Raw genomic sequence first — 13,360 nt, forward strand, 5'->3', positions numbered from 1 at the left:
CCTAGGTTTAAATTGATTGGTTCATTTTCAAACTGCATACATTTGCATAAAAATTTGCATAATTTCGGAACAATTTGCATCTCATTGAACATCCCTATCAACTACGTAATTTTTTGCTGGGACTTTTGGCGTGGATCTCCCTCCGGCATGCCACAGTCCAGGTGTTGGACCCCTTGAAACAACTTTTCCATCACCAGATATTTTTTTTGCACAGCCTTTTATGAATTGACCCCTATGCAGATTCAAATTTTAAAGCATCCAACATTTTGCGATCCAAAAGGCAGTGGCATAGCAATAGGGGCTGCAAAGGTAGCGACCACATCGGTGCCCTTGGGCCAAAGGGGCCAGCCCTCAGTCTCAATATTAGCTATTGGTCCTGTGCTGGTAATAATCACTTCTATAGATGCTTTGAATAGTAGTAATCATTAACAAACTGTCACCCATACCTTTTTTTTTTTTTTTTGCAACTCTGACACTGTGGTTGTCCTTGGCAAGTTTCGGTGCACCCGTATTAATTGTTATGTATAGAGTGTTTGTAAAAGTACCCATGTAAAACTTGCACCGGGCCCCTAGCTACTTACCTAGCCACTGCCAAAAGGAATCAGATCACAAAATTCTACAAGTGGAAAAGGGCACTTGCGGGACATGGCTCACGATTGTAAAGCACTTATGTAAATACTACATAATTCAACAATAGTATAAGAAAAAACTTCTGCTAACACATATCTCCCAGCTTTTTGAGATGAGAAAGAGGGACACTTAAGCCACACCCATGCCACACCCCTGATCACGCCCCTGTCACACCCCTAGTCACGCATACAAATTTAATGAGAAAAATATGTTGTTTTAATATTCAAACCACACTGGTCCTTACTATCCTCGTTAATTTTCCTGCATTTTAACATTTTAAAATGAGTAATATATCAATTTATTTCATACAGCCTTATCAATCCCTGCCATGTACTGATGAGGACCAAAAGTCCGAAACAGGCTGTCTACATGTGGGTTTGATGTGGCTGTGTAAAACTTAAAGCTATAGGCTTGCTATATAAACCAGCGGTTCTGGATGCTTGCTTGGCTTCACAAGGGCAAAAAGGGAAAATTTGCATATTCAGTAGGGCATTGTGGGTAACCACAAATGTTCACTTATAACTGAATTATTGCAAATTTCCTTCTGTTTTAAGAAGGCAATTACACCATATCAATTTAAAGGATGGGAATAAAGTTTAGAGTCAAACGCACTTTTTAGTAGAGAAATATATATATTTACATAGAAAGAGGGACAAAGTCCTGAAAGAGGGACAAATGAGGAGGAAAGAGGGACAGGGCTCCCAAAGAGGGACTGTCCCTCCGAAAAAGGGACAGTTGGGAGCATTCAGCAGTTGGGACCAATTCAGCATGACTGTCTGATCTTGATCAGAGAACTTAGTCTCATGCGCTGCTATAATCGGGCTAGCTGTCTCATTGGTCAGTAAACCCGTCACTCATTCCCCTCTCTGCAACATCCAAATCCAATCTAACATGCCGCGCCCACACCCAGAACAAGGTGAGTGGGCGGGTACAGAGCAAGCGCTCTGCGATTGGTAGGTGGTCACGCTGTTGCTCGTTCACGTACTGCCCTCCTAGCGTGGTGTGTGTCGCGCGTGCTCGCTACCCCCGGCTCTGTTCTCCTATTGGACGGCTCCTACGTGCCCCTCGCCCAGCCGTAGGTATATATAGACCCCACAGACCCTATTAAAGTTCTGTTATGTCCAATAACGAAGTGAAGAAGCAGAAGATGGAGGAGTCAGTTCTGGAGCAGCTGAAGAAACACACTGTGGTGGTAGCCGACACCGGGGACTTCAATGGTGAGACCCCATCTTCTGCTCATCATCTGTCAGCTTTGCGCTTCCTCTTTGTTGCACGGCTCCTTGGTCCAGTGACATGTGTTGCTTACTGTGCTTACTCCCTAAAGGACTACATGTCCCAGCATGCTTTATTAGCAGGCCCTAATGCAGAAGGTAGGGTTTGAATGATAGTTCAGGGTGGGATTTGTATGCCCAGAGGTGTGGGATGAGCATCTTATTCTAGTGTCTGTCTGTCTGCCCAGAACGTGGTGTTGTGGATGCTCACATGGCGGCTGCTGTGCATGAGAGTTGAGGCGAGAATATTCTAGGTTGGGTTGTGTTGCCTATCCTCAGTCAGTGCTGAATTCCACTTTGTTCACAAACGCAGCGACTGGCTGAAAGTTTGTTATGGAAAACTGCTAAACTGGAATAATGTATAAGTTCTTAGTAACTACTAACTGTATTTTATATAAATATGTAGTGCTAGTACAAACTTTGACACAGGCGCATGAGGACCTGGTGGCCATACACTTGTTTTTTTAATTTTCCTGTTTATTTGTTTCTGCTAGAAACAGTTGCCCCAACATGCTGGCTTGATCGATCATAAGATCGATTTTTGTCTGAAGTTGAATTGGATGGTGCGGTATCAATTAAGTTGGGAGCAGTGTGTTAAAAAAAATTCTATGATCTGAGGGTGCAATCTTTTTGCCACACAGAGTAGTGCATGGCTAGCCATATTTAAAGCAAACCTGATGCAAAGCTAGTACAAGATTGTATACATACCTGGGGCTTCTTCCAGCCCCATGTATTCTGTTAGCTCCCTCCGTGTTGGTCGGCTGCCCACTGTTCTGCTATTGTAACGTCTGCAATCCAGTCAGGTTGTGGGCCATTGCACATGTGCAGTCTTGGCTGTGCAGACCTGTGGCCAAGAGCAGTTACTCCTAACAAACTGCATGTGCAGAACATTCCTGGCTACAGGAGCACAATGAGTGGGGGTGCGCATGGCGAGGGTCACGCATGCGCAGTTTGTCAGTGGCTGCCTCAGTCTTAGACTTTACTGGGGCTGACAGCAGCACAACAGAGGACCAGGAGGAAGGAAAGGGAATAGATTGACTACATGGGGCTGAAGGAGGCCACAGGCAAATATAAAGCCTTTTACTTTCACAGTCTTAGATGGTAAACTTTAATACAGTAGCTGCATTGGAAAACAATGCTACTTGAGTATGATTTGCACAAAAAGCAAAACAAAGGGTTTGAGGCGTAAAAGGATAGCATGGTGGCATAGTAGTTAGCGCCCTTGCAGCACTGGGTCCCTGGTTTAAATCCCAGGCAGAGCACTATCTGCATGGAGTTTGCATGTTCTCCCCGGGGGTTTCCTCTGGGCACTATGGTTTTTTCCCACATCCCAAAAACATACAGGTAAGTTAATTTGCCTCCCCCTAAATTGGCACTAGACTACTAATATATACACATACACACACTACATGATACGTACATCAACCTATTACTATGGTAGGGATTAGATTGTGAGCCCATCTGAGGGACAGTTAGCGAAAAGACAATATACTCTGTACAGCGCTGTGGAAGATGTTTGTGTCATATAAATAATAATAATAAAATGCTACAGACAAGGCCCCCCCCCCCTGCACGATTCTTCTGTAATTCACCCATGTCCAGGCCCCTGGTTCAGACCTTTGAATTGTACTGAGGGGGCATTTGCAGTGCTGGTGAAGTTGGGTCCCAAAGATGCTGTGGCAACAGTGTCCTGAGGTGGCCATACATTTATAGATTTGCAGAAGATTCGACCATCAGATAGATTTGTCAGATGCCTGTCAAGTCCAGTCTGACAGGAATCTATCTGATGTGTGACACACACTAGGAGCAGATTTCCAATAGATTTCAGAATGAAATCTATTGGAAATCTATCTAAATGCATTATTGCCCCATTAGATCCAATGCAACTCTATGGGCCATCAATCTTCTGCCAGGAGCAGATCGACCTATACAGTGATGTGAAAAACTATTTGCCCCCTTCCTGATTTCTTATTCTTTGGCATGTTTGTCACACTTAAATGTTTCTGCTCATCAAAAACCGTTGACTATTAGTCAAAGATAACATAATTGAACACAAAATGCAGTTTTAAATGATGGTTTTTATTATTTAGTGAGAAAAAAACCTCCAAATCTACATGGCCTTGTGTGAAAAAGTGATTGCCCCCCTTGTTAAAAAATAACTTAACTGTGGTTTATCACACCTGAGTTCAATTTCTGTAGTCACCCCCAGGCCTGATTACTGCCACACATGTTTCAATCAAGAAATCACTTAAATAGGAGCTATCTGACACAGAGAAGTAGACCAAAAGCACCTCAAAAGCTAGACATCATGCCAAGATCCAAAGAAATTCAGGCACAAATGAGAACAAAAGTAATTGAGATCTATCAGTCTGATAAAGGTTATAAAGCCATTTCTAAAGCTTTGGGACTCCAGCGAACCACAGTGAGAGCCATTATCCACAAATGGCAAAAACATGGAACAGTGATGAACCTTCCCAGGAGTGGCCAGCCGACCAAAATTACCCCAAGAGCGCAGAGAAAACTCATCCGAGAGGCCACAAAAGACTCCGGGACATCTAAAGAACTGCAGGCCTCACTTGCCTCAATTAAGGTCAGTGTTCACGACTCCACCATAAGAAAGAGACTGGGCAAAAACGGCCTGCATGGCAGATATCCAAGGCACAAACCACTTTTAAGCAAAAAGAACATTAAGGCTCGTCTCAATTTTGCTAAAAAACATCTCAATGATTGCCAAGACTTTTGGGAAAATACCTTGTGGACCGACGAGACAAAAGTTTAACTTTTTGGAAGGTGCGTGTCCCGTTACATTTGGCGTAGAAGTAACACAGCATTTCAGCAAAAGAACATCATACCAACAGTAAAATATGGTGGTGGTAGTGTGATGGTCTGGGGTTGTTTTGCTGCTTTAGGACCTGGAAGGCTTGCTGTGATAGATGGAACCATGAATTCTACTGTCTACCAAAAAATCCTGAAGGAGAATGTCCGGCCATCTGTTCGTCAACTCAAGCTGAACCAATCTTGGGTGCTGCAGCAGGACAATGACCCAAAACACACCAGCAAATCCACCTCTGAATGGCTGAAGAAAAAAAAAAATGAAGACTTTGGAGTGGCCTAGTCAAAGTCCTGACCTGAATCCTATTGAGATGTTGTAGCATGACCTTAAAAAGGCAGTTCATGCTAGAAAACCCTCAAAGCTGCATTACAACAATTCTGCAAAGATGAGTGGGCAAAAATTCCTCCAGAGCGCTGTAAAAGAATCGTTGCAAGTTATCGCAAATGCTTGATTGCAGTTATTGCTGCTAAGGGTGGCCCAACCAGTTATTTCTTTTTCACACAGGGCCATGTAGGTTTTGAGGTTTTTTTCTCACTAAATAATAAAAACCATAATTTAAAACTGCATTTTGTGTTCAATTATGTTATCTTTGACTAATAACGGTTTTTGATGAGCAGAAACATTTAAGTGTGACAAACATGCAAAAGAATAAGAAATCAGGAAGGGGGCAAATAGTTTTTCCCATCACTGTATTTTCCATCCTGTCAGATAGATCAAATCGAAATCAGCCACAAATGAATCGAATGGGGGATTTGATAGAATTTCTGATCGATTCTATAGGATCGATCGATTGATGGCTGAAATTTGTATGGGCCCCTTTAGAGATCTAACGGCATGCATGAGCACTGCAAATGGCCACAACTGTGCATGCAGGGGGGAGGGGGTTAGTGTCTTGTTCAAAGGTCTCAACCTGGGGGGTGTTGCCTAGACAAATGGTGTAGTGTGTAGGGAACAGAGGATGCAGTCCTTGTCTGTAGCATTACTGACACATTCACACTAGTAAATGCTTTGAAATATGTAAAAATGGATGAATTTGTCAGTGTGTTTTTGTGTATTTCATCACGGTTCATGCATTTCAATGAGTTTTACTGCATTGTCAAACCACTGTGGAGATGTAGAGGGAAAGGAAACCAGCTGATTCCACTGGGCTTATCTGCTTGATCCATGTGCTGAAACGCAAACGCACATAGCATGCATTTCTGAGTTTTAATAACTCCTGATAAGTTGAAAATCCAATGCACTGCTGTACTGTAAATGTTAAAATTAAAGCCTGTGGACTTTCATGTTACCTTGTTTATCACACACTGTGCAGTACGTCAAATCTCAGTGCAACTCAATGTGAATGAGCCCTAAATTAGGCATGGGAGTACGTTACATTTTGCAGAAGGTGATTCAAGATGGGACTTGAAATAAATCCTTGTGTTTGTGGAACATTACAGCTCTGGGGTGCATATAATGATGGGATGTGTTTATAAGCTATTTTCATAGCCTCTATAAAAACATTAAAACCTTTTTAGTGAAGATAATTGTACAGGATCAGTCAAATCACCTCCTGGCTTTGTGATGTAGACACCAGATAATAATGTGCTATTCTGTGCATCGTATAGCATGGTCATTTTCAACAGTGCATGCAACTGTCCCACAAAGAAACTCACATTCTAGCTTGTTCCATAGTTCAGTGACCCTATTCTAAAGTACACCTGAAATGAGAGGGATATTACCTAAATTTCCTTCTCTCTGCCTCGAATGCTTTTTTAGCCTAATGCTGGGCATACACTGCAATTCTGCGCCGGAATCGAGCCGCTGGCTCGATGCAGGTGCGTGGATCGATTACCGCTCGTCCCCACGGGCAGTTCCTTATCAGCCGCTCGTTTCTTCCATTGTTCGCCCGCAGGGATGGAGCGCGGAATTGATCCACCGCGGTGATCGGTCAAGTTGAATATTATCAATCGAGCCATCAGCGGTTCGATTGATTACCACGATCGTGCCGTGTATGCCCAGCATTAGACCCTGAACAAGCATACTGATCAGATGTTTCTGACTAAAGTCTGACTGGAATAGCCCCATGCTTGTTTCAGTTGTGGGATCCAGATACTACTGCTGCCAGAGATCAGCAGTACTGCCAGACAACTAGTATTGTTTAAAAGGAAATAACTGACAGCCTCTCTATAATCAGGTGTCCTATAAAGCTAGGAATCATTTTAGAGGGGATCTTGAAAAAGGGGGGAATGGTGGAAAAGTTGAGACAACCAAAAGCCTATATAGTGTAGTATGTAGAAAAAAAGGGGATACTCAGAATTTAGAGGATATATAGTCACAAACGGGTCACGACTGCTAATCACACTGAATTTGCAGTTGGCTAGAACCGATCAACCTGACCCCACTCTGGTTGTCTGTCTTTCAAACGGGCAATTCGAAAATTCCATCTGCTCACGGTGGTAAAACCAAACTTGTTGCACACAAATTTTTAGATGGAAGCCTACCTGTCTGTTTCAGAATAAGCGGAAACCCAGTTGAGTATGAGGGGCTGATCGGGCAAGCCACTTTAGCCATTAAAATGAATCATGATGGCAAAGACACCTAATTGATTTTATTTTTATTTTGTTTGTTTTTATGTATTGTCTGTTAACAACCTATTATAGTAGGGCACAAATCCAATGACCAGTTTGTGCTAGTGACAATCTGCTGTGCCAGGTCTATTCTTCATGGCTTTCCAGTGTGCATTCCAGAAAGCTGGGATGGGCAGACTGAAAAGACTAATTCATTTACATAGGCTGGAATTGGACAACAACCTGATATTACAAAGATATATTCCAGACAAGCCCATTTAGTGCTGTGGGTAGCTGAACTGAGATGGATCCAGCCCTGAAAAAAATTAGTCAGGTTTTTTTTTGTTTAAATTTGAGGTGAAAATAAACTGATGAAAGAAACGTATTTAAAAGCTTCTGACATGACCTGTAGAAACACTGCAGTGTTCTAGCCAGAAATGTTTTCCAATTGGGTGGCATGAAAGTAGCCGGGTGGGACAAGATGAGAGAATGCAGGGCCGGTGCTTCTCTGCACAACTGTGCTTGCAGTATAGGAGGAGGTGAGCTGATTATAGCCCGGTGCTCACCAAAACTAGCCGTGTGGAGCACCCGGCTAAAAGAGCATTCGGAGAATACTGCACTGCCATTTGGCTGCATGTAGTTGGAACCTGAAGCGAGTAAAATTTAAAATAGACATGATGTAGCTGCAAATAAATATTACATACTAACCTCACCATCCGTTCCTCTAAGAAGCTCACCATTTTCTTCTTACAGTGTTCCTTTCCAGTTCTGAAAATATTTTCAGAACTTAAAGAGACTCCGTAACAAAAATTGCATCCTGTTTTTTTATCATCCTACAAGTTCCAAAAGCTATTCTAATGTGTTCTGGCTTACTGCAGCACTTTCTACTATCACAGTCTCTGTAATAAATCAATGTATCTTTCCCCTGTCAGACTTGTTGGCCTGTGTCTGGAAGGCTGCCAAGTTCTTCAGTGTTGTGGTTCTGCCTTGAACTCCCCCTTCCAGGCCCCTCTCTGCACACTGCCTGTGTATTATTTAGATTATAGCAGCTTCTCTCTTCTCTCACCTTTTTACAAGCTGGATAAATCTTCCTCTGAGCTGTCTGGGCTTTCACATACTGAGGAATTACAGACAAGGGCAAAGCTGTTTGCAAGAAGAAAAGAGCAGCCTGAAACTTCAGTGCATGAGAGCAGAAGGGGGAAAGAAACACAAATGATATCTTGAGATTCAAAAGGAAGGGTGTATACAGCCTGCTTGTGTATGGATGTATTTTATATGTGGACATACTGTACATCAACCTACTTCCTGTTTTGGTGGCCATTTTGTTTGTTTATAAGCAAACTTTTTAAAACTGTTTTTACTTGGTATTGGTATTGGTTGGTATGTTTACTTTTGTGCGATTTTAACAATACAGATTCTCTTTAAATACGCCAGTTGCTGTCAGTTATATATCAGCAGCTGTCAGTTACAACTGAATGTGCAAGGTAATGTCCATGTTTCCCTATGGCTCAAGTGGGTGATATTAGTTTAACAGTGTGCTGACCAGGAAGCGGTTATGGGGTAATGGACATTTTTTAAATGGAGGACAGAGAATTCCATTGATCAACGTGGGCAAACAGGACGCAGGAGAGGAGAGATTGATGAGTAGACTACACGGGAAGTATGACCTCTGTATGGCTATTTTGACTTTTTTTTATTTTCAGTTCAGGTTCTCTTTAAGACACTTGTGGTCGGCTGCTGGGCAGTTGAACTGCTAGACTAACTAGCCGTTCAGCCGTCCGTGAAAGAGGCTGAACTGGCACATGTGAGGCTAAAGTCAGTGAATCCACTGCCTGTCAGCTGCTCCTTTACACTGGCCTGGCACTTGCTAGCATTTGGTCACTGGTAGTGACAGTCTCCCACCGATCCTGTCTTATTATGCCACAGTTGCCATACAGGTTTCATACACAAACTTCTGGAAGGGAATCCACTGTGAGCACGTTTTTAAACATTTTGTGTGCCCATACATGATACAATCTCGATTGTATGCACAATCGGTAGAATAAAGTAAATATCGTGCTGGAAATTAAGGGTAACGCTGCCACCACTCTCTAGACTTTATGAGCTAGATATCTCGAAAGCTAATTATTCCTAAAGGAATACAATGGCTACAACCTAATTAGCCAAATCAACAACTTATAAAATAAGACAATGCGGTAGTGTCTCAGTGTGAGGACATGGGCGTTCTTAGCATAGATCAGAATAGTCCGATAAGGGCAAAGCTTGAAAGATCAAATTTAGTTTATTACAAGCTATACACAAACATTGGTGCTGACCAAATAACACTATCAATCAGTTGAACACATTGGTTGAAGAATATAAGCAAGAGATGAGGAATACAGTAGAATGTTTGAAAGTTCAAAATACCGTGTTTGGCCAAAAAGCTATAAAGTGTTTGCGCTGAAGTAATACAAAGTATTTTGTCCAGTGTGCTGCTGGCCTGTCGATTGCTGGAAATTTAACAGATGAACAAAGGACCCAGACCTGCATGGGTCACTGTTTTAACCCCCTCTGTAGTGGCTGACATGTGCAAGTCTACAAAATGGAGTGCATATTCAAATTTTGTAGAACTGTACAAATCCACAGATATCAAACATGAGGGTTATTACATGTGCATACAGTGCTGCCTCAAAACCTTTCTCTAGGCTCTGAAAGTCCAGTTGGTCTGTAAACCTCTCAGAACGGGCTCTAGGCTGAGCCCAACAACCTCTGCAAAGGTGGGCAACCTGGCAGCTTTCCAACCCATGAAATAGGAAAAAATGGACATTATTTATTTTTAAGTTACGAGTAGGTTCACACTTGTTTTAAATACTTATCCGTGGCTCTGATTTTGGCCCAGATCAAAAACAGAGCCACGGATATCAATGTTAAAAATGGCAGCTCTCTACACTCAAATTAAAAATTGATCCCTCTGCGTTCAGGGGGTTATGTTTTGAAAACCTGAACGGACCCCTAATGCACTGAGGGGTAGTGATGATCAATGGGAAAACTGGTTCCCCCCCCCCCCCCTCTACACAGGCAGCTTTGGACACATGAACTGATCCATTTTCTGTGTCCCAGCCTGTGGGCGGGGAGGGGGCCGCCATGCTGGAGGGGTAGCAGCCAGGATGGGGGACAATGGCCGGCAGGGAGGGGGGTTGGCTCCTTCCCTCACCTGGGTCCCCCGCTCCCCCAGATATTTGCGCAAATTGTTATAAATGTATGCAGTGAGCGGGGAAGCTTACCTTCCTTACTTCCGCTCGCTCAGTCACTTCCTGCAATGCCGCCCTCCAAACTATAGAGGGCGGTATTGCAGGAAGTCAATCTGTGAGTGGTGGAATGCAAAGCGAGGTAAGCTTTCCCGCTCGTTGCCTACATTACAACATTTGCACAAATAGTTGCAGGGGGAGCGGGTACAGAGGACCCAGCTGAGGGAGGGGGGCGTGACCCTCCCCACCGACCACTGCCCCCCCCCCCTTCCTGGCTGTTTTCCCCTCCAGTTTGGCGCCCCCATGGCCAGGGCTGGGCATACATTTTCACGGACTGCAAAAGTATGCTGCAAATAAATACAAAAGATGAAAAACTGAGGGAATTTGTTTGTTTTTTACCAAATTGGATCCATTTGAAACTGACCTGATCTGCTACGGACCAGTGTGGACCTAGCCTTACAGGAGGGTCGGCTGCAGCTTTGGTGAAAGAAGGTGGGTGTGTACATATCAGTGTGTCGAACGCTAGGCCTGGAGGGCCGGATCCATGCCAGTGTTTAGGATGGACTGAGAAAGAAAGGAATGTGTTCTACCTGATGGACCACACCTTTCCTGATTCAGACCCATCAATTCATTTGAGCTGTATCAAAAATGTGTGAGAATCTCAGCCCTCGTAGGACCGGTTTGACATACCTGAGTTAAAGGGAACCTAAACTGAGTGATATGGATGTTAACTTTTAAACAATACCAGTTTCTCCCATTCATCAGCTGGGACACCCTCTGGAGGATTGGTCTCCGCCCAATCCTGGGGAAACACAAGAACAAGCATAAAAAGCTCCCGCCCTCCTTTCATCCCCAGTTTTATTTGTGTTTCCGCCCGGGAACACACGGAGATGCAGCTCACATTTTTTTATTTTTTTTTCCTCACCGGAGGGTAAGTGTTTAGTCCGGCGGCAGTACCTGGTGGTTGCGGGGTAAGGTCTCGGAGGAGGAATCCGTAAGAGAGAGCTCCGGGTCCCTGGTAACGCTGGCTGCCGCCATCACTGCTGAATGCCCACGGGTGGAATTGGGCTGTTCAGCTTCCGCCTTCCTCCTGCGCGAACCACTTCCTTGAACTTATTGGTTGGCGCGCTTAGGTCACTTCCGGTGACGTCAGAGGAGGCGGACCGGAAGGCGCAGAAGGGTTCCTCATTTAAGCGCCTATTTGGGCGTGCGGGCGGCGGCAACATGGAGGAACAGAATCTGAATGCCGCTGCCGCCACAGCTGTTACTGCTCCAGCAGCAACAGGTCAAGGCACTTCTGTTCCCACTGCCTCCTCAAGTGCTGCAGCATCTGCTTCTAAGCAGCGATCGGATGGTGTGGTAAGTGGGAGAGTAATCTCCCTTTTATGCTCCCAGTTGATTTATTGTGTATAAGTTTTTAACTGGGTTGTATGTGTTTTTTTTCCTCTCTTCCCTTGTTTATACCGGCTAGAGTGGAGTCTGGGTCTTCTTCCTCTAGTAGTAGATCCAGATCAAAGAAATTACTCTAAGGCACTTTGTCAATCATGTATAGATGTGGTTATTTCTGCAGAATCCTCCTCCATTTTTAAAAATATAATGCAGTCTGTTAAAGATATGGATGAGACTATTGGAAAATTTAAAGAATCTTTTTTCTGACTGTCCTGTACCAGGTCCCTCTTCAGCACCAGTTGATCCTCCTGTTAATCCTTCTGTCCCTATTTCTGTCCCTCAGGGTCAGTTACCCCAGGGTGCATTAAATGTGGATTTCTTGGGGGAGGAAGGGGAGTAGGAGGATTTGGAGGGTAGAGAGGATCTCTCGGACATGGAAGAAGGGGAGCATGCTCCTTCTGAGGAGTCCGATAGCGATTTAAAAAAAGGCAGCTAGATTCCTGTTTAGTACAGAAGAGACAAATTAATTGCTAAAAGCAGTTTATTTCACGGAATAAATTCCTGAGGTCCAGAAAGAACTTTCAGCTCAGGACCAAGTTTATTCAGGTTTGGCCCAACAATCGGGTAGAGTTTCCTTTCCATCAATCTCTTAAAGACATTATAAAGTCACAATGGCAGGGGCTGGAGCGTAAATTAATTCCCAAATCTGCTAAAAGGAAATTTCCGTTTCTTCTGACATTGATGAATTTACAAAATTTCCAAAATGCGGCCTTATCCAAATATTCTAAGAACGCGGACCTCTCTTTTAAAGACGCGGGAGAATTGAAAGATGCAATGGACAAGAAAATAGATCTTCTATTAAAGAAAGCCTGGGAATCCGCTTCCTTTGCGTTTATACCAGGAGTAGCTGCCACCTGCATTTCCCGTAATTTACGGGTTTGCATGGACAATTTAATTTATCATGTGAAAACAGGTTCTGATCTTAATACGTATGTTAAGTGTCTTCCGGTGGTCTTGAAGTCGGTAGCCTTTTTAGCGGATGCAGCGGTGGAGCTTGTGCGTATTTCTGCACGTACCACCGCTTTAGTTAATTCTGCGCGAAGGGCTCTCTGGCTCAAGACCTGGGATGGAGATTACTTCTAAAAACAGATTATGTGCAGTTCCCTTTGAGGGTAATTTATTATTTGGAAAATTAGATAATGTACTCTCTAGGTCTGCAGAGAAGGGGAAACCGTTTCCTAACAAACGCAAATCATTTAAAGCTAATAAACCAGGGTTGTTCAAAAAGCCTTCACAGAATCAGGTCAAACAACAAGCCCAGCAGAGGAAATGGTCCTTTCCAGCTGGTAAAGGGCGCGGAGTATTTGCCCTTGCGAAACCAACCGACCCTAAAGGGAATAAAAGACGAATTGCCGGTGGGGGGGGGGGGGGAGACTTCTTTATTTTTTGTCCCACTGGGAA

General features: G+C 43.8%; 1 protein-coding gene across 1 annotated transcript in view; it reads left to right on the plus strand.

The window, feature by feature from the left end:
* Window positions 1-1,612: 1,612 nt before the first annotated feature.
* TALDO1 (transaldolase 1) overlaps window positions 1,613-13,360 on the plus strand; it is an 83,176-nt gene continuing 71,428 nt past the window's right edge. Inside the window, exon 1 of the mRNA XM_068261679.1 lies at window positions 1,613-1,847. Coding sequence (XP_068117780.1) covers window positions 1,748-1,847 — 100 coding nt within the window. The 5' untranslated portion in view covers window positions 1,613-1,747. The remainder of the gene's footprint in view (window positions 1,848-13,360) is intronic.

This window comes from Hyperolius riggenbachi, chromosome 11 (assembly GCF_040937935.1).
Source record: "Hyperolius riggenbachi isolate aHypRig1 chromosome 11, aHypRig1.pri, whole genome shotgun sequence".
NCBI lineage: Eukaryota > Metazoa > Chordata > Amphibia > Anura > Hyperoliidae > Hyperolius > Hyperolius riggenbachi.